The following is a 26966-nucleotide window of genomic DNA, read 5'->3' on the forward strand; positions in this document are numbered from 1 at the left end:
TCCCCATTGCCTCTAGAATCAATACAAAATCTTTTGTTTAGCATTTAAAATCTTTAGAAATTTGGCTCCAGCCTCGCCTTCCAGAAGGGCTATACTTTATTCTTTCTCACCCACTCTAAGTTTTAGCCAAACTGGCCTGCTTTCAGTCACCCATCCACAACATTTCATTTTCAATTCCTTTGCCTTTGAACAATTCATTCTCCTTGCCCAGAATGCTCTCTTTTCTCATTTTGGCTTCTTGGAACCCTTATCTCCTTTCAAGGCTCAGCTGACTTGCTACTCTGTGGGCGAGATCTTGCCCCAATTCACCAGCCCCCCTTTGAAATGGTTTTGTATGGATTTTGAATTTATCTCATGATCACATGGCTTTTTTCAGTAAACTATAAAGTCTACAAGGACAGGAACAATCTCATTTGGGTTTTTATATCCCTAGCATTTACAACAGAGCTTGGTACATAGTTGATATTTAATAAATGTTTCTCGAATCGAAGAGAATTGGGGTCAACTAAGTAGGTTACAGATGCCTTTGAATATAGTAAAAGGTTGTACAGGAAAATGTGGTATACATACAAATCTAATATATGTAGATATAGACATACACTATATCCATATGATTATGTGTTCAAACTCATCTAACTAGGCTAGAAAATATGAATATGCTTTTACTTGGATGGGAACCTACAAATACAAATTCCTGAGATCTTAATGAAGTAGTATATCCAATAAACATGAGATAATTGAGTCTTAGCTACAATTTAATTCACAAATACAGACATTTTCGAGAATTTATAGCAGCAGTTCTCAAAATGTCTGGAGATTTCTGAGGGTCCCCAAGACTCTTTGAGGGGATCCAATGGGTTAAAACTATTTTCATAATACTAAGACTTTTAAACTTCTAATATGGTAAGTATTCAAAGATATGGCACATTTAAAAACTCTTTGGAGTCTTGACAATTTTTTTAAGTGTTCAGGGCCCCAAAGTCTGAGAAGTGCAGCCTTATAGGATAATGCAAATGTGTGCATGTTGTCCCTTCCCCAAGAGAATGCAAATTGCTTGAGGGTAGGTTTGAGTTTATTTTTAGTTTTGTATCCCTAGTGCTTACCACGATGCCAGGTATATAGTGAACACGTAATAATTTCTGGTTGAATGACTGACCATCTCCTCAGCTATATCCTAAGCCTGAGATTGGGATGGTAGCATTTGTTTCTATATTTCCAGTGTCTAGCAAAGTTCCTCATAGATGCTTACACAAATGCTTATTGATAATGATGACTTTAAAATCTGGCTGCTGAACAAAGCAAACCCATGTGAGATGATCCAAAAACCACTACACAGCAGGAATAGCATGGGAAAAGCTAGTGCATAATACTCTTTAATACATATCTTGAAAAATATAATTAAAGTAAGATATCAAAATAATAAACCAGTCACCAAAGGCTGAGGGATTTCTCATCATGACTTTTCCTTAGCATTTTACATTCTGAAGAAGAGAGAATTTAAATTGAAAAAGATCTACCAAGGATTCACATCTGGCGATTTTTATTTTTTAAGTAAATGGAAGAAAAAATACCCTGAAGAGAGACCTCCAGATGTCAGGGGACAAAGAAAGATACTTCTTCTTTTTTCTTTTTTTTTTCTTTTTCTTTTCAAAATATATGCATAATTTTCAACATTCAACTTGCAGAACCAATTTTTTTCTCTCCTTTCTCCCCACTCCTTCCCTTAGACACAAATAATCCAACATATATTAAATAAGTGCAATTTTCCTATACGTATTTCCACAATTGTCCTATTGCACAAGAAAAATCAGATCAAAGAGAAAAAAAATGAGAAAACAAAATGCAAGCAAGCAACAACAAAAAGGTGAAAATTCTATGTTGTGGTCCACACTCAGTTCCCACAGGCCTCTCTCTGGGTGCAGATGGCCCTCTCCATCACAAGCCCATGGGAAGTGGCTTGGTTCACCTCATTATTAAAGAGAGCCACGTCCATCAGAATTGATCATCACATAATCTTGTTGTTGCTGTGTACAACAGTTACTATCTTGGTTCTATTCATTTCATTTAGCATCAGTTCTTGCAAATCTCTCTAGACCTAAGAAATTCTGGTGTATGAATTTTTCTTATTATTTTACCCTAAATCTTCAATTTTATGTAATCTTCTTATAATGCAAATAATAAAACATAAAGGAACAACAAAGTATCAGTAATGGCAATTAGTTTTGGAGTACTAATTCAATCTGCAGAAAACCAATAAGCTCTCTGCATCCCAAACTCCTTTCTGAACTCGTTTTCCCCATCTTGGCTCAAAGCAAAATTTTAAAACTTTAAGTATCCTGGATTTCATAGATGTGGGAACTTCTTTTGATGATGGATATCTCTACTCCTCAATACATAGTCTTTATGACCTGCTCTAGTCCAATTATATCTCCCTGTGAAGTTACATTTGGATAGATAGTGCTAGTTCAAACTTAGCTTGATTTCTTCAAACAAGAGACATACAATCTCACCATATATGTACTCAGAAGCTTCATAGTTTGGTGACACAGACTTTAGAAATATAGAGCCAGATTGCACCATGTTAAGACACTATAATAAAACTTTAATGGAGAGGGAAGAACCTCAACCAATCAGAGACATCAATAGACACAAAATATTTAACTTGACTAAAAGTCATTAAACATGTAAACATTTTACAATATTTATAGCCATTACAAATGATAGTTGGAGCTCAATCAATCAAATCAACAGGAATTTACAAGATCCCTGCAGTATTCTAAGCATTGTGCTACATACCAAGAATATAAGAATAAAACATATGCATTGATCGGTTGACTTATTTGATGTCTGTGATAGCAGACTAGAATTCTGAAGAGAAGGACCTGTATTGTGGATTGAAGTTCCAATTCTTATTAATGACTTGTCCTTAACTTTAGGTGTTGAGCCTGTGTCTAGGAAAAGGAGAAATTTGTATTAAAGATTCTTTCAGAATTTTCTCATTGGAATGTTCTGTGTCCCCAGACAACCTGATCTGGGACAAAGAAAGAGGAGGCGGTATGGGGAGTGGGAAAAAAATGTTAGATTTGGAGTTGGGGACTTGGGTTTTAGGACTACCTCTATATTTCTATTAATTCTGTGAACTTGAATGCATTAGCCCAATTCTAAATGAGTCTAGATGGCCTCTAAGGTCTTCTGTGTTTCTGATTATGAGTCTAGAAAGAGGATTAAAGTGGGAGTGGGGAGGAGCAGTGCATTAGGTTCTCCTGGTTTTCCTGAAATGATATCACTGGTTTATGTCTGTGTTTATTTGCGTGGTTTGTTCAGAATGCTTAAGAGCATAAATACTCATCAAACCCATTAAAATGAATCTTGAAAAAACCTGCATCTCACTCTAACAACTCCTCTTTTGCAAACAAATGTTAGTCTAAGAGAATAGTGCGCCATCTGTACATTTGCATGCAATCCTTGACAATTTTTCAGATCAAGATTCCTATCCATTCTGAATTATATTTATGCTGTTTGGGTGTACCATGAAACGTTTCCTGGCTCCTGCTTGCATTGCCTTCCAATTGGATATAGAGCATAAAATCCCTAGAGAAATGAGCAAAAGAATATGGTTCTTACTTCCCTTATGGAGAATTTAATTGATCTAAGAGTCAACAAATAATTGAAAAAGTGTCATTTCTTAGTTCTAGGGATTTAAAAATAAAACCATGAAGTGAATTAGAGTTATCTCTTGACAAGATTTTCTTAAAGGCTCCAAACCATAAAGATTTAATCAATCAAAAGTTTTAGTCATCTTCCTGAATCCCTTATGACTCAGAGTAAGAACAAGCTTTCTTCAATACTGAATTTAGAAATTGATTATGGAACAGTTTTTACAAGGTTTTCTCAGTGTCCTTGTCATGTGGGTGACCAAACACTTGAGATAAGTAAGAATATATGAAGAGAATGACTAATGTTCTAAAAGAATCTAGACATGTTATTGCTGAGCCATTGACAGGGAAGAATCATTAGATTCTTGGAAGGGACTACAAGACTGGAGAATTGCAAATGTTATATTGATTTTCAAAAGAAAAGAAAAAGCAAGTGAATAATTTGTAAGGTAAGGCCAGTTAGATCGGTAAACTTGACTCGGTTCCTTGCAAAATTATGGAATTCATTAATAATGGGATAGTTAGTGAATATTTAGAAAAGGAAGTAGTGATCACAATGGAACATCATGGCTTTTTCAACAATGGAGCATGACAGATTAAGTTTATTACTTGTTTTTGACGGATTAGTAATCTGATAGATTATGAAAATACTATGGGTATAGAGTCATACAGCTAGATTTTAGAAAGGCATTTGACAATTTCTTATGATAAAGATGCATGCATAAGTCTCTGGGACTTGTTTTCCTTATCTGTAAAATGAAACTATTGGAGAAGATATTCTATAAGGTGTTTTCCTGATCCAAATAACTTGTCCCAGGTAGCATTTATTAATAATCTATTATGTCCTCAGTAAAGAATGGTCAAGATCCTCTTCAAGAAAGAACAAACAACCCTTTGAATCATTGTTTCATAAGGAGTCACAGCCAGGCTTAATTCACTCCTGATTTAATTCACTCCCCAGACTTCACCTATTTTCTTCACTTAAGTAGGTTTCCTTTTCTACTTTCCAGTTCCCCTATTAGAATACAAGCTTCTTGATGTAGGGACTATCTTGTTTGCTTGTATTTGCCAATTCAATGCTCAAAGTACTTGGCACAAAGTAACAGCTTAATAGGTCTTGGTTTGTTTCTTCCTCCCTTCCTCCTTTCCTCCTTTCCTCCTTTCCTTCCTTCCTTCCTTCTTTCCTTCCTTCCTTCCTTCCTTCCTTCCTTCCTTGCTCCCTCCCTTCCTTCCTTCCTCACTCCCTCCCTTCCTTCCTCCTTCCCTCCCTTCCCTTTCTTTCTCTTTTTTTTCTTTCTTAGTTGAAAGAGTGGGATCATATTGATGGTTGGAGAAAATAATTGTGATATTTTAATAACTGCCCTGTACACATTATCCTCTCTTTCTATGTAGTGTTTATAGCTACCTCCTCCATTTTTCATTCTTTCTTGGCAATGAACAAAAGGACATTTTCTGTATTTTCCTTAAGGGAGAATAAATGACTTGTACACAGAAGACACTTAAAAATGATAAATGAACACATTAATGGATTAAGGAAGAGGAGAATCAGAGGTCAGAGGGATAGACACTTCTGATCAAATTCCAACTTAAAGCCAGATTTGGCTGGGCTGATTTTTAAGTTTTTCTTCTAACAGAATCATCTGAGAGAACAAAGACATTTGGGCACAAATATTTGCCATGTTTCTTTTGAAACCCAAGAAAGCTTCAGAAATGAAGGAGAAACCCTTCAAATCCTTTTGTGTAACAATTAAATCACACATAGCTGACAGCTGTTTTCACCAGTTTAATTAGCATGTGGCCTGTTAACATGAAGCAACTCAGCATGAAGTTTCTGAATGCCAACCACTATGTGATTTCTCTGTTCCAGAGACTTAGTGACTGTTCCATTTGCCCTGGGCAAGTTGAACAAGTTTGGGAAAAGCAGAAGAGTTCCGAGATCGCTACCGGTGTGTTTTCTTGGGGTTTGGGGAGGCATATTTTTTGTTCAGAGCAGGGTTGAGGAATGTTTGTTTTTCTGCCAAGGACATTTGAATATTAATAACATCTTTCTCAGGTCATGCAAAATTATCAACTTAAAAACTCAAGCAATAGGAGGTTGTCGTGCTTAGCTTTCGATTCATTATCACTTGGGGTTGTCTCCACAGGGCCAGACCAAATGATTTCCTGGGTCTTATACAGTAGCTGTTAGATATTCTCCACCCCTAATCTAGAGAATTAGGAGAGATTCTCAATCTCAATGGTATCAATCAATAAATATTCCTCCAATATGTACTGTGTGCCAAGTATTATGCTAAGTGCTATCCTTATATACACGTCTCTATATAACATATATCTCCTCAAAATCAAAATTAGAATGCAAGAAGTGGCAGATGTAAGCAGAGAGAATAGCTATTCACTATGTGTATGTGTGTACTTGACAAATCCACTGGTGTTTAATTGTAAATAAGGGGCTTTCAAGATTTAAGCATCTTTCAAATCTCTTTATTTTAAGAGCACTTAACTCTTATCATGCTTTTTCTTGACTTTTTCTTTTTTTATAAAGCTACAGTTGCCCACAAAGCTGAGATTGTGTGGTTTTTTTAAATAGTTGAGTCTCACCAGAGCTCCCTTGATGGTATTCCATCACTACGCCCACTCCTGCCTTCTTCCAGCAGGAACAGGGGATCTCCACACTTAGCAGCCTTCCAGGTCCTGAGTGGTTGACTTTCCCTTGAGTCTCCTCAGAAAAACCCAGGATAACACTCTACTCTTCTCACTATCCTTTTTACTTTTCTATTGTTCTTTTTTCTTCCATTTCTTTCTCCTCTTGTCTGTGTTTACATTATTTCCAGATATTCAAGATGAATGAAAAAAGAAAGTTATTCAAAAGCTGTTCCTTCTATTTTTCTTTCTTTCAACATCTGTGAGTGTATGTGTGTGTATTTGTGAAATGACATTCTCAGTCTCCTTTTTTTTTGAATCTGATATTCTCATTATCTTACTCTTGAGAATCAAAAAATATGGATTGATTTTTTTTTGTCTTTAAGTGTTTACCCAGGAACACTAGGATCCTATCTCAGATACTTAATAGCTATGTAAGCCTGGGCAAGTCACATAAACTTTCTGTCTCAGTTTTCTCATGTGTTAGAGGGAAATAATAGTACCTGTCTCACAGCATTGTTGTGAAGATTAAAGAGTAAAGCAATTTGTTAACCTCAACATGAGAAGAGCTTTGAAGATTGAAGTTAAAGCAATCCATACTGTGCATTTTTTTAAATCCACGAGGCAAAGAAAATGTAATACTTCAAAACAAAATTATATTCGCTGCTTCTAATTATGTTCAGTGTATTAGAATATTGATTTTTTAAAATTCTTCTATCAACTAGAATAATGAAGACCATGGGCTTCCCAAAGTTTCCCCAAAGGGGCCAATGAAACAAAAATGCCCCAAATACTGGGCTTTAGATGAGCCCAGATGAGAAACCTGAAAGCAGATCCAGGGGTCTTCAGGAGCCTGAAGCTAATTAGTGGGAAGCCAAGATTTGAATCTTGAGCTATTAATTCCAGTCCATTCTCTGTTCCGCTAGGAGTTTAAAGGTGATCAGCAGTTGGTTTGACATGTCATATTCATGACCATGCTGGAGCCCGAATAACCCCTTATTTGGTCAATTCAATCACAGACAAGGGACATGGAAGATCAGTTTGGTCATTAGGTGCTGCATAAAAACAGCTTGAGTGAATATTTCATTTCTATTGAAAAGCTGCCCTGAATCTCTCCATACCTCATACCAGAAGGCTTCCCCTTCTCTTCATCCAAATCCTCCTCATTTCTCCTAGCTCCCTGCAAATCTTACCGCCTTCAAGAAGTCTTTCCCAATAACTACAGCCCACAGCTTTCTCTGTGCTCTGAATCCCTACAACACATTCCCTTCTTTAGTCATTTTGGTTCTTAATCACAAGCAATACCATGTTATCATTTAACTGTTCCTTCTGTCTGTCTTTTTGTGGGGGAGAGGAGAGGAGAGGATCTGGATTTGTAAAGTCTTGAATTCATGGGGTCAACAGCGCCTGACACGGAAAATCCCCCACGGAGATACAGTTGGCAGCTCCGTTACACCTTATAGTTTTAGAGTTTCCGGTAGCACTGAGAAGTTAGCATGTTATAGTCACATGTGACCACTGACATGTATCAGAGGCAGGATTTGAACCCAGATCTTCTTGATTCTGAATTCAATCAGCTCTCTCTCACACCACACTGTCTCTCTGTGTCTCCTTTCCTTAACAGCTTGTAAAACTCCTGGAGGACAGGGATCATCTAATATGAAATATCCAGCATATAACCATTCCATAAATACCTGTTGAATTGAACTATAGTAAATTACATATAATTTGTTTTTATTTAGCCAAGTCCAACTCTCCTTAGCCCCATTTGGGGTTTTCTTGGCAAGGATACTAGAATGAATTCTTTACCATTTCCTTCTTCAGCTCATTTTACAGATGAGGAAACTGAGGGAAGCAGGGTTAAGTGACTTGTCCAGGATCACACAGCTAGTGAGGAACTTCATTGGACTTCGGGTCTGGCATTCCATCCATGTGCCACCTAGCTACTCTCTCTTTAATTTACTTTTCCTTAACTTTAGGAGCTGGACGGATTCCATGCACTGTGCCACCTAGCTGCTGTCTATATATAATTTACTTTTCCTTAACTTTAGGAGGTGTATAGAATCGTCCCTAGACTTGGAAAAATATCGTGTAAGTCGTTTTGTTCCTTTGCAAAAACATCTAAGAAAGGGAACTGGCTACTGTCCCTCTCCCCGTCCCCCCTCCCCCCACCCAGTATGGCTAAGTTCATCCCTGGCACCGTGACCCCGGCTCAATGCTCATAGCGGTGACTTGCTGACAGCGTTCACTTGGGAACTGTTTTTGTGGCTTCCCAGGGCCCAGGCTGAGGACTTGCCCCGAGGATCCTCGCGGACCTAAGGGTCACCTGCTAAGGGTTAGCTTCCGCTGGCCAGGGCACAGCGAGGTCAGCCCAACACCTGGCCGTAGAGATTACCCAGCATCCCAGAACTTCAGAACAGGAAGAGAGCTCACTCCACGCCACTCCGGGCATTTGAATGGGAGCCTTCGGCAAAGAGGGAGGGTCAGCGCTTACCAGTCCTGACTCCCAGAACCTCCCATAGGAGCTTTTGGAAAACTTCAAAGTAACCGCTTTGCGGATAATGCGCCATGGTGAGACGAACTCTGAGCAAAGCCTGATCCCACAAGGCGCGGGCCCTGCCTGTTGGTAAAGAATCAGTGCGCTAATTGCGGGCCACGTGCCCGCGGGCGGGCAGGAGCCCCTTCAGCGCCCTCCGCCTCCACTTCCCCCCATTTCCCGTCAGTGACGGGTGGCCGGGGTCTCCCCGCCCAGGATCGCTCACGGCCAGGAGCTGCGGAGAGTCATTCGGTTCCCCTTCCCCTCACCCACAAAGGCAAAGCCCGGGTTTTCAGGCATTCAGAAAAAGGCTGCAAAGCCACGCGGGTGGGGGCTGGGCGAGCTCCTCCGCTCTTCCTAGCGGGCGCTAACAGGCTGGAAATGTGCGAGGCAGGGGCTTGAGCAGCTGCCGCAGCCGTGTTGGCCAAGGGGTGCTCGTTCGAACACACACACACACACACACACACACACACACACACACACACACACACTCATTCTCAATCTCTCCCTCACACACACACGCACACGCACCAATGGCTACGCCTGGGCTCGGGAGACTGGCTCGCCTGTGATTAGACGCGCCTGGTTCAGGGGCTGAACTAGCCAGTGCCGCGTTCGGGGTCCGCGGGGTGTGCGACCCATCCTGCGGTACACGGCTGCCCGCATTGGTTCGGAGTCGGCGAGGCAGCGAGGAGGCGCGCTGGACCTCGGGCCGCCCAGCTCGGCTGCGACTGCACCGCTTCGAGCTTTCGGAAAACCTCGGACCCAGCTGTCCAATCAATCGAGGGCAATTCCTGGCACACAAGGCTCGGCCGGCCCTCCCTGCGTCCCAGCCCGGGGTGAGCAAGTTCGGGGACGGGCTGTTTCCTTCCGTCTCTTGTCCTGCGCCAAGCTGAGACTTGTGCTGCCCGCACTTTGGAGGCAGCTCGGAAAAGGGGAGCCGAAGCTGCCATTGACAGCATCTCGAGAGAGGGAGGGAGGGCGAGAAGAAGGAGGGAGGGGAAAGAGGCAAACCTCGAATCACTCAGCATCCCGTGGCTGTTTTCTCCGATCCTAAGAAGGTTCCTGTGTGGACCGACACTCGGGCTGGGAACATAGCTTTATCGGGGGAGCGATGCAAGTCTCCATAGCATGTACAGAGCACAATCTGAAGAGTCGCAATGGTGAAGACAGACTTCTGAGCAAACAGAACCCCAGCGCCCCGAATGTAGTCAATGCGGCCCGGGCGAAATTCCGGACGGTCGCTATCATCGCTCGAAGTTTGGGAACGTTCACGCCTCAGCATCATATTTCTCTGAAAGAGTCAACTGCCAAGCAGACTGGCATGAAATATAGGTATGGCTGCAACATTATTCGCTTCTGGTCTTTGCATGCATAGAATTACCGATGCAAAAAGAGAAAGAAATACCCTTGTTTCCTTTTTGGAAAAAAAGAAGTGAAAGTGTTTACAATTTTCTTTCTTTCTTTTTTAAAGCCTAGAAGATTTAAAAAAGTAACGTCAGGATTTTTTTTTTTAAAGTGTGGCCTGTTTTTAATGTATTTTAAAGTGTCACAGACACCTAAGGAACCGTATAAATTCGAACACGCAGGAAATAACGGGACTGCTAGGACCCGGTGTTTAAATCAGAGTAGTTTTTCAACGGGAAAATATGTTTGTCCTATTTGTAGCTAGCATGAGGGGAATGAGAGATGCAGTAGTTACTATGACAATTGAACAGGATTTCTACTACCCAAAGTCGTTTCAGAGGTAGTTCTGTGGAGATGCTTATTTTTAGAAAGCCTTAGGTAACAAATATTTTGCAAAGCTCTTCCAGAAGTTTTGTTAGAACAGTTTTATAAATCAAGGTAACGGTCCTCTTAAAAAAAAAAAAAAAATCTGTTCCACTGGTGATAAACCCTAGCATCCGAAGTGAAAGATGGGCAAAGCGCTAACCATGGTGCTGAAAACGATCAGGTTTCTTGAAGACCTTTAAAAACAAAAACATACACGAAGGCACTAACAAGACTATTACTTCAATATTATCCTGATGTTGCTCCTTAACAATAAATGATTTGATCTCCTAAGCATTTCATTATATAATTGTTCAACTTCTGTTCACTTGTTGGTGAGCTACTTTCTTCTTTTGACCCCTTCTGAACAATTCAATCAATCAATATCTACCAAATATTTCCATTCTGTTTCTTTGATAGTAGTGCACTTAATGCTCTGAAAAGTATACAGGGAACAAAAGAAACAAGGAAAAACCTCTCTGTTAACTTTAGCTTTCTCGGTACAAATTTATAAGTCGTGTGTTTGACCCTCACTTTTAAATTGAGCAGTCTCTCTTCTTACTAGCCTTGCTTTATGGTGGAAAGGATTTTTGATACAACCAAAATAATGAAGGCAAGCAGTCATGTCTTCTATGTGGTCTGTGAAAATGGAATCTAAAAACATTGTTATTCAACTTGCCCTTTAAAGAAGTTTCTTTGTGAAGAGTCCTTGAAACCTTATCGGGTAAAGCAAACTGATTTTTAGAGGGTATGATTGATTGATTGATTGATTGAAGTCTTATTTAAGGTCTCAGTTGAAGTTAACATGAATGTAATTTTTTTAATTGCATATATAGCATGTACTAGACTAGCTCTAGGTAGCAATGTGAATGCCATTAAGCAGTGTGTCCATAACCTCGTGACAATTAGACATGTGCCAAGCCTCTGTCAATGGCATTTCTATAAGTTATGTTGCAGTTATAAAACATTGAGATTTGCTGCTGCTGTGGCATAGATCCAGACTCCCTGCTATATGAATGCAGCAAGGTACGTGTGGGACTGAAAACTGTTGGCACCAGGATGAAATGGCTAGTGAGATTTTCAATACCCTAAGCTTAAGGCAGGTACCTTAAGCTTGCCCACGCATCTCCAATTTTATGAACGGGACCAAAGAGGATGATTTTTATTGACAGAAAATATATCTTCCTTCTTGTGAATGTTTCATGGTTAATTGTGATTCGGTTTGTTGGGATTTGTTACTTTCTGGGGCTTCAATTGAGGTTTTATAAGTTCCATTGTCAATATATGATATTAGATTTGTTAGTAAATCTTTCCATTTTCCCCACATTATATTATGCTTGTAAATTTGCTTGAAAAGCAATCATCAATTAATGCTAGAAAATTGCAACTCTTCCTTTTTCTGTCAGAAAGTTGGCCATCTGACAATTGATCTTTTGAGTCATTCATTGGTTATGTAGGCTCCCTGAAATGTCCTTTATTATCACTACTATTCTTCATTAGCAAGTACCATCCATGACCACTAACTCATGAGAGATAATTTCAAATATATCCAAAATGTCTACCTTGGACCAAAGGTCTCTGGCTGGAAGGAGTCTCAGAGACCATCTTGTTTAACCTCTTTATTTTATAAATAGAGGAAACTAAGACTTGGGGGTCACAATTCAGTAGGCATCCAAAGTGGCATTTGAATATATATCCTCCAGAGCTGGCCCTCTTCCCTTCCACTACGTCACATTGAAATTTGTCCTCTTCCTTTCACAAATTCTTCTCAAAAGCCATAGATTTAGGGCTGGAAGAGTGATTCATTTGCCACTGAAAGATCACAAGAGGGAGGTGATTATTTTGCAGTTTTATGAGGGATAGTGGAAAGGACACAGATCATAGGATCAATCACAGTTTCAGGAAGACAGAGAGAGAGAGAGAGAGAGAGAGAGAGAGAGAGAGAGAGAGAGAGAGAGAGAGAGAGAGAGAGAGAAGAGAGAAAGAGACAGAGAGACAGAGGGACATAGAGAGAGAGAGCAGACAAGGAGAGAGGGAGAGAGATGAAGATATAGAGAGACACAGAGGCAGAAAAACAGAGTGTAAAAGAAAAACAAAGAGATAGAGACAGAGAGACAAAGAAAGAGAGTGTCAGAGATGGAGAGAAGGGGGAGGGGGAGACAGGGACACACCTCTGAGTCAAAATTCAGCATTAATTCCTAGCTTCTTGTTCAGTTGATTGGAGGCAGATGCATTCTGAGTAATCTAAAAATCAATGATCTGAAGAGATATCCCTCAGCACTTCTAGCTGAAAAGGATAGGGACTTCCAGTGGGAAACAGAGTTGATGGGGACATGTTGGGGTCTCTGTGGCAGGGACCTATATCTAGTGCATTCTGTCTCAACTCTAGAAAGGATTTCCTTGTACAAGTTAGTATTCATGCCTGAATGGTAGGGTAAGCTAGAGATCCATATAGATGATGAGAATGTTATCATTGCTTTTTTGTTTTCCCAGTCTTTCCACCAAAAATCCCATCCATAATCCTTCTTGGAAGTAGTCTTGCCTTACTGCTAAAGCCTCCAGAAAGCATAATTTTCATTTAATAAATAATGTTCTGTACCTCTCTACTTATGGGTAAAGTAATGATTGAGTTGAAATAATTGTCATTACTTAATGACATCTATATCTTCTAAGATTCCTTGTCATCTTAGGTTAGAGAGGCGAAAAAGAGAAAGAAGAATGGTTTTGTAACAATGAGGCAACATGTAATTTTCATGCCTGGATTCAAATGAGTTTTTATTTCAAGGTTTTATTTCAACTGTTTTGTCTTTAGTTTCAGATGTGTAATAATTATATTTGCATATATCTAACACTTTAAGGTTTGCAAAACACACTTTACAAATATTTCATTTGATGCTCACAGCAATCTTGTGAGGAAGGCATTATTATTTTCCTCATTTTGCAGATGAGGAAAACGAGGAAGCCAAAGGTTAGCATATTTCCTTAGGGTCACAGAATGGTAGTTGTACAGAGGTTAGATTGGAACTCAAGTATTCCTGACTTGAAGCTCAGCACTATCATCTGTGCTACCTGGGTGCTTCCTGCATTGAACTTGGAACAGGGTTAATTGATTATGTGTCCACAGCCGACTTACACTTCCAGGTTCTGCTTCTGCTTCCCCATCCCTCTGTGAATTAAGGATTCATTCAGTATCTTGGTCGCCATCATCATATCTGGAGGTGGTTACAATAAACATAATTATGTGGGAAGGACATGGGGTATGTATAATGCCCATCGATCTGTCTACTGTTGAACTGTACTAAGGATGATTTTAGAGAAGCAGGTAGCTGGCACAGTGCATAGAGCACTGGACTCGAAGTCAAGAAAACTTGAGTTTGAATCTAGTTTCAGAGATGTATTAATTTTGAGACCCTGAGTGATCATTTAACTTCCATCTTGAGAAAGCTTGTTGTGAAAATGAAATGAGATAATATTTTTACAGTACTTAGCACAATGTCTGGCACAGAGTAGGCACTTAATGAATGCTTCTTCCTTTCCTTTTTCCAGTGAGCCTGAAAAGGGTAAGTGAACATTCTAATAATTTTATGAAAATAGAAAAAATAATTGTTATCCATCTGTATAATAGTCCTAACAATATGAAATAGGGATAGGGATAGAACTTGAAATTTCATTGATATGTGGAACTTGATCTACTACTGCAGGTCATCCTCTTTTCTGAAACCTATAGTGTAAAAGAGATGCTGAGGATACTGAGTTGTGAAGTTCCTAGGATCATAAAATCAGTGTACACACACACACACACACACACACACACACACACACACGATAGAAAGGACTAAAACTCAAGTCTTCCTTGATTAAATGAGATATTTGTAAAAAAAAAGTGCAGTTATTAGCACATATTAGATGCTGTATAAATGTTAGTTGTTATTGCTGACTTCAGGGTCAGCTTTTATCTACTTCCATCTGCACCAGAATTGTCAAACCCACAAATCCAGCTTGCATGTAGCCAGCAACTCTCCTTGTATTTGGCCTGAACCAGATTACCAAATTTAGACATATTTAACAAAATAAATAAAAATACAATGATAAATTTAATGTGTGATTTTGTAGGTCAACATCCAGCTTGCATGGATCCTTATATATGATTTAGTGAAACAACTTCTGTTTGATATTAATACCACCCAGATTATTCTTTGAGATATTAAATATAATAGAAGACTTGTATTATAATACAAGACATAAATATGATAGAAGAATACAGTTCAAATACTATCTTATATACTTACTAGTTTTGCGACTCTGGGCAATTCACTTGATCTCTTTTTAACTTTTTAACTAAGTTTTCTTTTCTGTAAAGTAGTGATAATAATAGCATGTATCTTTCAGGATTGTTGTGAAAATAAAATATGAGAATATTCCTTAATTTGTAATCTCTAGAAAATTATATAAATGTTTATTATTATTATTCATTATTATTATAATATAAAAGTAGAATAGGTACTTGACGCAGGAGCGTCTCTGTCCAAATTTCATTGAACAAGTTGAAAAAATAATAATAATGGTAATAATAATATATCAATTTTATTGTTACATTAGAAGATATCTCAGAAACCATTGAATCCAACCTATGTCTGAGCAGATAGCCAGGGAAATATCTGGTACAGTGGCTTAAGAATCTTGCTTAAGAATCCAAGAACTCTTTAGTCCTTACTACTTAAGTGATCTTGGGCAATCAGATCACTGAATCTCCTTAGTCTCCCCACTTGTAGGATGAAGTTGGATGAAATAAAATCGTTATAGATTCTGAGTTAGAATACTTGGGTTCAATTCTTTCCTAATAGGAAGAGGGGTTTCCCTACCTCATCACTCCCCACTCTGTTCTATCCTCTGCTCTGCTACCAAAGTGATCTCCTAATGTCCGTGTCTGACCATGGCAACCCCCTATTCAATCAACTTCAGTGTTTCTCTTTTGACTCCAGGATCAAATATCAAATCCTCTACTTGAATTTTAAAATCATTTTTAACCTGACCTCATCCCTAACTTTCCAGTTTTCTTATCACTTCCATTGTAATCCTTTTCCTCTTCTTCCTCTCACAATACTTCCCATTTCTTGATACAAAGCATTTTTACTCACTGGCCTCATGCTTGAAGTGTTCTCCCTTCTTATTTCCATTTCCTGACTTCCTTCACTTCTCTGGTTAAAATCCCACTTTTTATAAGGAGCCTTTCCAAGTCCCTGTTATTTCTATTGCCTTCCCTGTGAAATGATTGCTAATTTATCCCATATATATCTTGTTTATAGATAGTGGTTTTTATGTTTTCTCTCTTTAGATTGTGTCCTTCTTGAGAGTAGCTTAACAAAAACAGCTTACCTTTCTTATTATACCCAGCCAGCATTTAGCACAGATTCAGGCACATAGTAGATGCTTGATAAATGCTTTTTTGCTTTGGGAGTTGATATTGGTGTATGATATTAGGCAAGTCACTTAAACTTTTTTGGGCCTCAGTTTCCTTATCTATAACTAGATGACTCTTAAGCTTCCCCTACAGCCTTAGCTCTGTGAAACAAACTTTTTACAATATTCATTATCAAATAGAATATAGCTAGAAAGTTCAGCATTTGGGGAGTTGGAGCTTTCCAAATTTGATTATTAAAGTAGATTGAAGACAGAAGACCTGGAAGTCAAAGAGTATAAGGAACTAGGAGATTAACGTGATGGAAAGGTGGGGGAGGCTGGAATGGGGAAGAAGACCAGGTACTGTATTGATTGGGAAGGAAGTGATAGCAGTAAGGAGCTAGATCTGATAAAGAATAGCATTTGCTGAGTGATTGTGGTGGTGGAGAGCTAAGACTACAATTACTCCTGTCCTTCTAGACAGATGGTAGAAGGAGTAGCCAGCTTTAGAGAAGATGCTGAGAGATGTATTGTCTTTAGGAATGAGCTAGATTTCAGAAAGCACCAGTGGATGGAGAATTGCAACAAGATGAGATTTCAAGCAATCATAGGAAAACAGATCTAAAGCTACAAGTAGAATCCATCTAGTTTGAGCTCCTCATTTTAGAGACAAGGAAATTAGTGCACAGAGAAGTCAAGAGATTTGCTCATATTCACAAAGGTAGAGTAAGAACCAGAGGCAGAATTCCAATTGTGGTTCTCTGACTCTTGAACTAGAAAAAATCTTTCCAATTCACCATATTAGCAAAAAGTTCTTCTAGATCTTAGTGAAAAAGAGGGCCAAAGACCTTTCAGGTTAGGCCAGAGTGGAATTTATTGTGAAGATGGAGGAAGTTGGGTCATTTGGCCATATCAGCCACCAAATAATCTTTTTCTGGAAACAGACCTGGATATTCTTTGTGACATAGCTTCTTTTGCCAAATATCCCATCAAGGGATGGAAAGAAAGGTGCTCCCTCCCCCTCTCCCCCCTCTCTGTCTCTCTCTTTCTCTGTTTCTCTCTCTCTCTTTCTCTCTCTGTGTGTGTAGTTGCCTCATACTCTTCAAAAAGTTGAGAAAAATACATAAAGCCAGTGTTTCTGGACAGAGTTAGGAAAAAGTGGTGACCTGTAGGCTTATGAGCTAGATCTTAGTTAAAAATCCTGAGTGGGAAATGGGTCTCAGAGGTATTATTAATTTAACTGTTTTAACAATTTAAATTCCATGAAGGTAGAACCATTTTTAGAGTAAATAGACCATATACTTGACCTTTACACAATCAAACTGCATGCTGTCTTTATGCCATAAAGCTCACATATTCTGTTTAAGATTATTAATTGTAATGGGCTGAGGCTTGAGTTGATGCACTGAGGTTCCAAGCACATGAGGCTAAATAGTAATTGGACCATACTCTATTAATAGATAAGCTTGGAGAGAGAATGGCCCCCACCCACTCTTTGTGCAAGTCCTGATGTGTTGTATAGGAAATGACGATTTTGGTGGGTGGAGGCAGGGGAGTGGAGAAGGAAAGGGAGTAGAGACTTTTGGGATTGCCATTGCGACAACCTTTCTGTTTGTTTCTCTTCTTCTTTTTGCTTTTGCTGAGGCAGTTGGGGTTAAGTGACTTGCCCATGGTCACACCACCAGGAATTGTTAAGTGTCTGAGGCTGGATTTGAACTCAGGTCCTCTTGACTTCAAGGCTGGTGCTCTATCCACTGAGCCATCTCCTCCCCCTCACACTAGACTAGAAAGTAGAAGGCCCTGAATGCTAGACTAAAGACTTTTGAATTTTTATCCTACAGGCACTGGGAAAACCATTGAATATATTAAAAGGGGAAAGGCAGTTGGTGATGTGGAAAATGGGTTCAAAACAATGATTTTATGAGTCTAATTCGATCTGAGTATGAAACCAAGAGCTCAGTTTTGTAAGTGTCCAGAGGTATTCATCGTGCCTTCCCTGTTCTTTCAGGACCAAGCCTACTCTCACTAGGCTCTGACCAGTTCCAGCTCTAGGGACATTTCACAGGATTCTTTTCAAAGCTCACGTCTCATCCACAGTTCTGTGCCTCCCACGAATTTGGAGGCAGATTCTGAATTGAAGCCATTGAAAGAGATGATCGATTGTGTCAGCCCATTATGTAAAATGCACATGTGCCTGTGTGTGTGTGTGTGTGTGTGTGTGTGTGTGTGTGTGTGTGTATGCAAAAGCAGGCCTCCTCATAATGAGGAAAAGTAGGAGGAAATAGGTGGGCTGGAGAGGAGAAGAACAGAAATGCTAGTTAGGTGGCTCTGTACCAAGCAAAAAAAAAATTTGATGCCCATCCAGATCAGAAAGCAGCTTGGATTATTAAAATGCCAAATTGATTTTTTAAAACAGCAATAATTCACATGCATATGAATCCTCCCTCTCCAGAACTCCCTCTTTCATTGTCTTCATGCCTCCAGACACTCATGAGTGTAATCTCCCCATGGTACTGTGAAGTTAAATGATGAAGCAAGAGAGACAATGGCATCCTTCTGAACATTATTTGGTGATTTATTCTTGTATTGGTATTTCATTCATTCTTCTTCATTTATTCATTTCTTTATTTCTTCTTGGTCTTCTTGTTGTTCTTATTTCTTCCTTCTTTTTCCTGTTCTTCTTGTTGTTCTTGTTGTTCTTCTTGTTTTCCTCCTCCTTTTTCTCCTTCCCTTTCTTCTTCTTCTCCTCCTCTTCTTCCTCCCTCCCCTTTCTCTTTCCTTTCCTTCTTCCTTCTAACTCTGTGATGCATCAGAGTCACGAGGCTGGCATCTATGGGATAGTGAGAAAATGGTAGGATGGGTGTCTTCCGGAAGTTGGTAGGCAACTGTCTTTCAGTTCCATTGCTTTGGAAGCATGTGATGGAAACCAGCCAAGAGATGCCAGCATGCATTTTTCCTTTGGTTGTAAACATTGGTTTGGTTGCTGTGGGTACAGGCAGTGAGCACTATTCATTCAGTGACCCCTCCTTAGCAAATACCTCCGTACTGTGGATGAGTCAGAGTGGCGGAGGTTGAAGCGGGGAGGAAGTGCTATGTGCTTTTAAATCTTACCCAAAGATTCTATGCCATAAAAATGTTAAGAGATGGGGGAGGGGGAACCCTGCACCAAATTAATCAGAAAAAAACCAAATACCCAAATTCCTCTTTCCTTAATATATACCAAGTAATATTATAATAGTTGCTAGCATTGGATATTGTTCATCTATCCAAACCTGGTTTCCCGACCTTCCACGAGTCTTTTCTGGTCATGATTATTTTCATATAAAAGCTTCCGTAAGAATTCTTTCTTCATTTGCCTAAATGTTAGTTCTTCCCTTTTAGATCATCTTTGGTTTTTTCAATACAAACCTTGTATGTACCTAGATATCTGCATGCTATTGTAAGATTCCAAATTTCTGTGGGGCAAGTGTTTTTTCCTCCTTTTTTGTATCCCTAGCACTTAACGTAATTCCTGGCACATACTAACTGTATGTAAATGTAAATCAACTCCTGTTGACATTCAATCATGTCTGCTTCTTCATGACCCCGTTTGGAGTTTTCTTGGTAAATATATTAGCATGGTTTGAAATTTCTTTCTCCAGCTTATTTTATAGAAGAGGAAACTGAGGCAAATAGAGTTAAGTGATATGCTTAGAGTGACACAGCTAGAAAGTGTCTGAGGTCAGATTTGTACTCGGGAAGATGAGTTTCCCTCTCTCCAAGCCCAACACTCTATCGTCTTTACCCCCTAGTTGCCCTAAGTGCTTAATGAATGCTGGTTTATAAAACTTTATGTTATTAAATAGCAATTCATGTTTTCCTGTAAAGAATTTCAAATCTATTCAGAAAAAAATCTGCTTATGACAGACCAATGGAGTCCTGAGAAGCAGGATTACTCAGATAGTTATCAAGGGTTAAAAAATGAAGACTGAATACATGGAGGGAGGTAGTATGGAGCAGTAGAAAGAGTCTGGATTTATTATCAAAGGACGTGGCTTTGAATTCTAGCTTTGCCACTTGCTGCCTGTGTTCCATTAGGTGGGTTACTTAACTTGTCTAGAAGTCAGTTTTCTTATCTGTGAAATGAGAGAGTTGGACTAAATGATATCTGTAGTGTCTATCTTTAAAGTTAGGATTTCTGCAATAAGAAAAGTCCAGGAATGTATACCAAGAGAGTTCTCAGGCATGACTTTTTCTTTGCCTGCCCTTATTCACCTATAGCTCTATAAATTTTTTGCAACTCTTTTGGCACTGGAGTGTGGGCTTTAGGAAATTTCAAAGAGCTATAGTTTCCATAAATGGGTCGCACATGGTTTCTCTCACTAAATGACCTCAAGGATTATGACTCTTTAAACCCAAACCCCTGGAGGCCTAGAGAAAGTAATTTACAACTTAGGCTTGGCTCATGTTTCAGGTATCTCCAAACTGAAAATTGTTCAATATACAGGGTGGATCAGTTATGGGACAGCTATTTATTTCCTTTACTACAAAATAAAAGCCTATAATAACACAAAAGATTCACAAGTGTGTATCGATAATCATCTAAAATATGATAAACTAAACTTATTATATTAAACTGACTTGATTCTTAAGATATTAAAATATGGAGTATTTGGTGGGACAGTTAAATAGGCAGTTCATCTTCAGCTTGGCTCTGCTCTGTTCAAGTCTCTCATAGTCTATGTCTCTTGAAAATGGACAGAGCTTGGGATTGTCTTCTTGTGCTCATTTTCTCTTCTGAGAAGTACGCCAATATGGTAACCAGTGCAGACTGAAGAGCCTAGGAACTCCTGAATTTCTTTTTTTCTTTTTAAAGCTTTTTATTTCCAAAACATATGCAATTTTTCAACATTGACCCTTGCCTAGCCTTGTGTTGAGAATTTTCCCCTCCTTCCCCAAACTCCTTCTCCTAGATGACAAGCAATCCAATATATGTTATGCATGTTAAAATACATGTTAAATCCAATATGTAAACATATTTATACAATTCTCTTGCTGCACAAGAAAAATCAAATCAAAAATGAAAGAAAATGAGTAAGAAAACAAAATGCAAGCAAACAATAATAAAAAAATGAAAATGCTGATGTTGTGATCCTCATTCACTTCCCACAGTGCTCTGGTACTGATGGCTCTCTTTATCACAAAATCATTGAAACTGTCATCAGTCATCTCATTGTTGGAAAGAGTCACATTCATCAGAATTGATCGTCGTATAATATTGATGTTACCATATATAATGATCTCCAGGTTCTGCTATTTTACTCATCATCAGTTCATGTGAGTCTCTCCAGCCTCTCTAAAATCATCCCGTGGGTCACTTCTTACAGAACAATAATATTCCATCACATTCATTTACCACAGTTTACCCAACCATTCTCCAATTGATGGGCATCCAATCAGTTTCCAGTTTCTTACCACTACAAAAAGGGCTGCCATAAATATTTTTGCACTTGTAGGTCCCTTTCCTTCCTTTAAGATCTCTTTGGGATATAAGCCCAGTAGAAACACTTCTGGATCAAAGGGTATGCACAGTTTGATAACTTTTTGAGCATAGGAACTCCTGAATTTCTGACTTAGCCATTCTCCTAAAGTTCATCTCTCATATTCACTGTTTGGTCACTTCTGCTCAGAGAAAGAAAACTGAAGCAGAAGTGGTAGCCAGGTTTAGACTTGCTCAGGTAGTACCATGTAGAGCAGTTGCCATAACTGTGGACAGGAGGGTTGGAGGAAGACCTAAAGTACTAAGTTACACATTTAAAAGAGACTAAGAGAATGAGAGCAGTTTTTTTTCAATCCAATGAGTGGACACTCCTCTTATTTAAAAAAAAAAAACAATTTCTTTTGGTGTATTTTCCTATCTGTGCTGATGTTGTATGGACTGAGAGACAAGTAACTCCTTTCAAAATTGCCAAGTCCTTCACACTGAGCCAGCACAAATGATCCACTGGGAATTATCTAAGATTTAGATATTAAGGGGCTCTCATATTTACCCTCCCTTACACTCTTCTCATCCCAGTTCAATATTTAGTATTCTCAGAAAATCAACTATTTGAAACATTTGCCCAATTCACCAAATTCAGGCAGTTCTCTGGATATCTAGGAGTCTCAGACACTGTCTTTTCAAATACTGCTCCCAATGGTTTAGAGTCTTAAGTTAATGTATGGTAGTTCTATACTGGCCTATAGAGTCCTAAACCAGCCAGTCAGCACAGTTCTTGCCCAAGTCTTAAATAAACAACATTTTGTCATAGCCAAGCTTTCCATAGCTGGTGGATCTGAAAAGTACAATCACTCTCAAATACAAATACAAAATTGTGTGAATTCAACAAAAAAGACATTGTATCTAGTTTATCACAAGTTATTGCTTGCTTTGTGCTTATACAGGCTGTTCCAAACTAAACAATTACCCCCAAGGTCCCAAATTAAAAATTGTAATAAGCAAAAGAAAGAAAAGAAAAAGGAAAAAACAAACCTCCTCTTAGAGGGAAATTAGCCCCAAATAAATTTGTAATGAATAGAGATTAGAGATGTGGAGTGGAATGAAAGTGGCCCTGTTGTGTTGGAGTGAGTAATCAATTGTCCTACTTTCCTTCCTTTGTATTCCCAGCACTTACCACAGAGCCTGGAACATAGTAAGTACATAATAAATGCTTGTTGATTTGAGGGGGTAAGAATTCCTGTTTCCCTGAGGCACATAGGGCATAGCCTACATTTCTCCAATGGACCCATGGTCAATGCAAAAGGCAATCAATCCCAGTGGGGGTCTAATTGACATCTCTGCGGTGGTTCTTGTACCACATTGAGCATGTCAGACAGATAAAGATGGATTCAAAAAACAAGCAAACAATCTCAGATGGGCTCTGAACACATATGGGACTCCCCCCAAAATAATAATCCCACTGAGGTTAATCTGAATCATCCCCTTAGATCCTGGACAACGTACTCAAATATAACAGCAGTTTCTGAACCCAGGGAGTCTGGAACACTGGCCCTCTTCCATGAGGGGGCTCCTAGCTCTGGACTCATTCACAAAGGAGCTGTAATTGAAATGATTCTCTTTAATGCATAATGTCTCTTCCTCTGTCCATTCAGGGGATATTAATTTTCATGTTAGGTCAGCTGGGAATAGAGCTTTTCCACTTCAGTTGTTGAAATTATTAGTGGGACTATGGAACTGGTAAAGAGAAAAAGCAGCAGAGCTGGAAGAGACCTCTGAGAATATCTGGACTTTTACACTGACATTTTTTTTCCTGAGGCATCAACTGAGGTAAGGAGATGTGCATATGGTGCAATGGCAGAAACTGAGACTAGGAATCAGACTTCTTGACTCTCCCCATTTGACACTCTTTGGATTATACCACCATTCAATCAATCAATCAACAAGCATGGAATTGCATCTCATTTTGAGCTAGATACTGTATTAGGTGATAAGGATGCAAAGGCAAAAAGGGAAACAGTTTCTGTCCTCAAGGAGCCTACATTCTATTGGGATAATAGCATATACATATACATGCCACATAGAACAAATAATTATATATAGATCAAATATAAGGGAAGTGAACCTATAATAGTTTGGGAGGAAGGATATTAGAATATGAAAGAATCAAGAAAGGATTTGTGGAGAAGAAAAGGCTTGAATTGCATCTTGAAGGAAGTAAGAGATTTTCTGAACTGGTAATGAGTGGGGAGTGTATGCCAGATAAAAGTAGGAGCCTGGAGACGCAATGTTGGGAAAAACAGTAAGAAAGACAGTTTGGGTAGGCCCCAGAAAGGGGGAGGAAGTAGGCACATTTGTACTTCAGGTGCTAGAGGGTTGCCTTGAATTCAGGAAAATTTGAGTGTGAATTTTGCCTCATGGGAAATGTCTCTTCATCTCTCTTCAATTTCTTCATCTATAAAATGGGGACAATAATAGCAGCTGTCTCCCAGGGTCATTGTGAGGATGAACTGAGATAATTTATGTAAAATATTTTGCACACCATAAATCACCATATAAGCCTGGGTATTAATATATCCAAACTTGCAACTCATGAAATGTGGATAATTTTGACCTGGATAATTTTTTCCTCTTCAAATATGGCATTTGTTCCTCAAGCACCATTAGCTGACTTCCTTGTTGAGAGGAAAGAGCCTCTAGCTTAATTAGTATCTTATTCTTTCTTTGTATCATACTTTCATTAGTGAGAATATGGAAGGATTCTCTTGTCTTGGAAGGACAAGAGAAGCTGAGATCCAGAGAACCTAAGGGTCTTGTGTAAAGTAGGAAGTAGCACGTGATATTGTACGAGAAGGAACATTTCAAGGTCATCACACCTCCGCAGTCCAAAAAGACCTAGAGCAAAAACAGCCTTCTGTTTTGAAGAGCCTCTCACTTTAATGTAAATTAATTTCTAACACAAATATATTAAATCAAGACAAATTTTCCAAAGAGTTGTCATCTTCAAAAAGTGTTTTTTAAATAAATACACAGCTCATTGCAATTTAACAATGCGATTGTTAAATGCCTAATGCCTACTGATCCCTCTATCACCAGAAGACTAATGGAAAGTATATTTTTTTCCAGCCAGAAAAAAACAAAGAATCATGGGACACCCATTCAGGGTGTCCAGGGATTTTGGAGCAGTGGGAGGGCCTTTTCTTTTCATGATATTGTAGTCTTTTTTATCAAGCTGGGAAAAAAATGATACTTCTCATCAGCCCTTCTCTTTATAGAAGGCAATAGTTAATTTGACTATGTAAATATTCTTTTTTCCCCCATGCAGATCATGCTACATTCACAAAGGTCATTGAATGTTCTTAGAGGGTTGGAACTAAATCCTACTTTTATTTGTATTTACCCCATTTCCTAGAATTGTACCTTATATTTTGTATTATATTGTAAAAGTATAACAATATAAATGCTCAGGCTCCTCATCCTAACTCACACTCACACTGATGAATCAGGACTCTTGAAGAAAGACTTTATCTTCTCTTCAGGATTCTAGGAATACCCCTGAAGTGTCAGAGAGTGATCCACTGATGCTACAGGCTCAAGTCCCCATTCCAATGTATTCTCTCCAACATTAATCATCACTGCTTAGTGCCTCGAGTTTCACTTAACCAATTAACCCCAATGAGTTATTACAAAGAAATGTTTACTTTGAAGATATAGCAAGAACAACATTTAATGAGGGAGGTCATACTTTCCCAATTATCACTTCAGTCACTGGGGAAAATGGTTTAATATTTAAATCAGTGTCTACAGAGCATTTACCCCACTATATTCACTTCCAAGCATGGCAGAGCCGATGTATGATTAATCTGTTTCTTAGCTAGTCACTTTTCAGAGTTTTGGTTTTTATTTTTGCTCTTTTTTTTGTTTTGTTATCTGTCTTTGGCTTTTTTTGTTTGTTTTGTTATTTGTTTTTGACTTTCTCTAAATCCCACTGTGAAATTTTGACCTCAGACTTTGGGCACTTACCATTCTGAAGCATACAAGTTTGCAGTCAGCTCCGATATCACTTCACCTAAAAGCAGAAAAAATAGACACAACAGAGAGAAAAGCAGCAGCAGAGGCATATACTCATGGCTGCATAGTGGTCCCAGGGGATAGATAAAAGGATGAGGGTTCCTGCCTCACCACTAAAGGCTTAATAAAGTTATTGCAGGCAGGAAAGAGGAGGAAAGGAGGCTGTCTTGGAATGGTTAGTGTCTTTTGAGTGCACACCTGTTTCAGTTCAGCAGCTGGCCAAAGGTCTGTCTTTTTACCACATGCTTAGTGAACCAGGACCAGTATCTGGACATATTCCAAAGGTCTCATAAGGATCGCACCAGCCAAATACTCTAGACATGCTTAGAAGGATTGGCGTCATTGGCCTTTTTCTCCATTTCCAAAATCTTTGTTGAACTGAACATTCACAATTTTCCTGCTTTTTATTAGAGACCAAAAACTTGGTCTTTCAGGCTTGAAACAATATATTGAAGTAAAATAATGGTCACTCTATTGCCCTTGAACAGGAATGTATTTTTCACAGAAATGTGGAAAAATCCTTGTTCCTTGATTTTTAGTTACTCAGATTTGAAACTAAAATGGGATTTTTAAAAATAGGACCATGGACTTATTGACAATAAGGACCTTAGTAGTTATATAATCCAACTCCTTATTTTAGACAAGAGAAGCTGAGATCCAGAGAACCTAAGGGTCTTGTGTAAAGTAGGAAGTAGCACGTGATATTGTACGAGAAGGAACATTTCAAGGTCATCACACCTCCGCAGTCCAAAAAGACCTAGAGCAAATGATTCTAGATCCTCAGACTTCAGACCTAGCTCTGGTTCTATTGCATCATGCTTCCTTCTATTCAGCATGCTTTCATCTACACAGCATGCCTCAATCTACACAGCATCCTTCCTTCCAACATAAGAAATGTGAGTCCCAATCTGCCATACTTTGTAGTTTTATGGCTGATCAAGTTCTCCAGTTTTTCTAGCCCTAGATTCCTCATTTGGAAAATGGGGAAAATAATGCTTGGTATATCCATTTCACATGATGGACTCAAAGGAATTAATGTCTATGAAGTGCTTTTTAGGAAAAAAAGTACTAAAAATATGATCCAAGGTTGTTATTATAGTTAATAACAAAGATAAATTCATTCCACTAAGGAGAGCAGCAACAATAATAAAACATAGAAGACATCTGGTTCATTCTTCCTAAGAAATCTTTGTTCAAGGCCATCTTTTCTCTGGCATGTACAGTTTTAAGGAGTTCAGTAGCCTTCAACTTTTTTCTTTTTCTACACTATTGGATAAAAAAATTGAGCATATATCTTTAAATAGGTATGTTAATTTATTTAAAAATTAAATTCATGACTTACTAAAGCCTTTCCTGAACCCCTTTAATGCCAGTATCTTCCCTCTATGGATTATTTCCAATTTACTTTGTATATATT

General features: G+C 38.8%; 1 protein-coding gene across 2 annotated transcripts in view; it reads left to right on the forward strand.

Annotated features, from left to right (window-relative positions):
- Positions 1-26966, forward strand: part of KCNAB1 (potassium voltage-gated channel subfamily A regulatory beta subunit 1) — a 409613-nt gene that overhangs the window by 81677 nt on the left and 300970 nt on the right. Inside the window, exon 1 of one of the 2 annotated variants that reach the window (XM_051983069.1) lies at positions 9329-10167. The exons of the other annotated variant lie outside the window; for it this stretch is intronic. Within the exon in view, the coding sequence (XP_051839029.1) occupies positions 9947-10167 (221 nt within the window). The 5' untranslated portion in view covers positions 9329-9946. Of the gene's footprint in view, positions 1-9328; positions 10168-26966 lie in introns of those variants that run through there. 2 annotated transcript variants of the gene reach the window in all.

The sequence above is a fragment of the Antechinus flavipes genome, chromosome 3 (assembly GCF_016432865.1).
Source record: "Antechinus flavipes isolate AdamAnt ecotype Samford, QLD, Australia chromosome 3, AdamAnt_v2, whole genome shotgun sequence".
Taxonomy (NCBI): domain Eukaryota; kingdom Metazoa; phylum Chordata; class Mammalia; order Dasyuromorphia; family Dasyuridae; genus Antechinus; species Antechinus flavipes.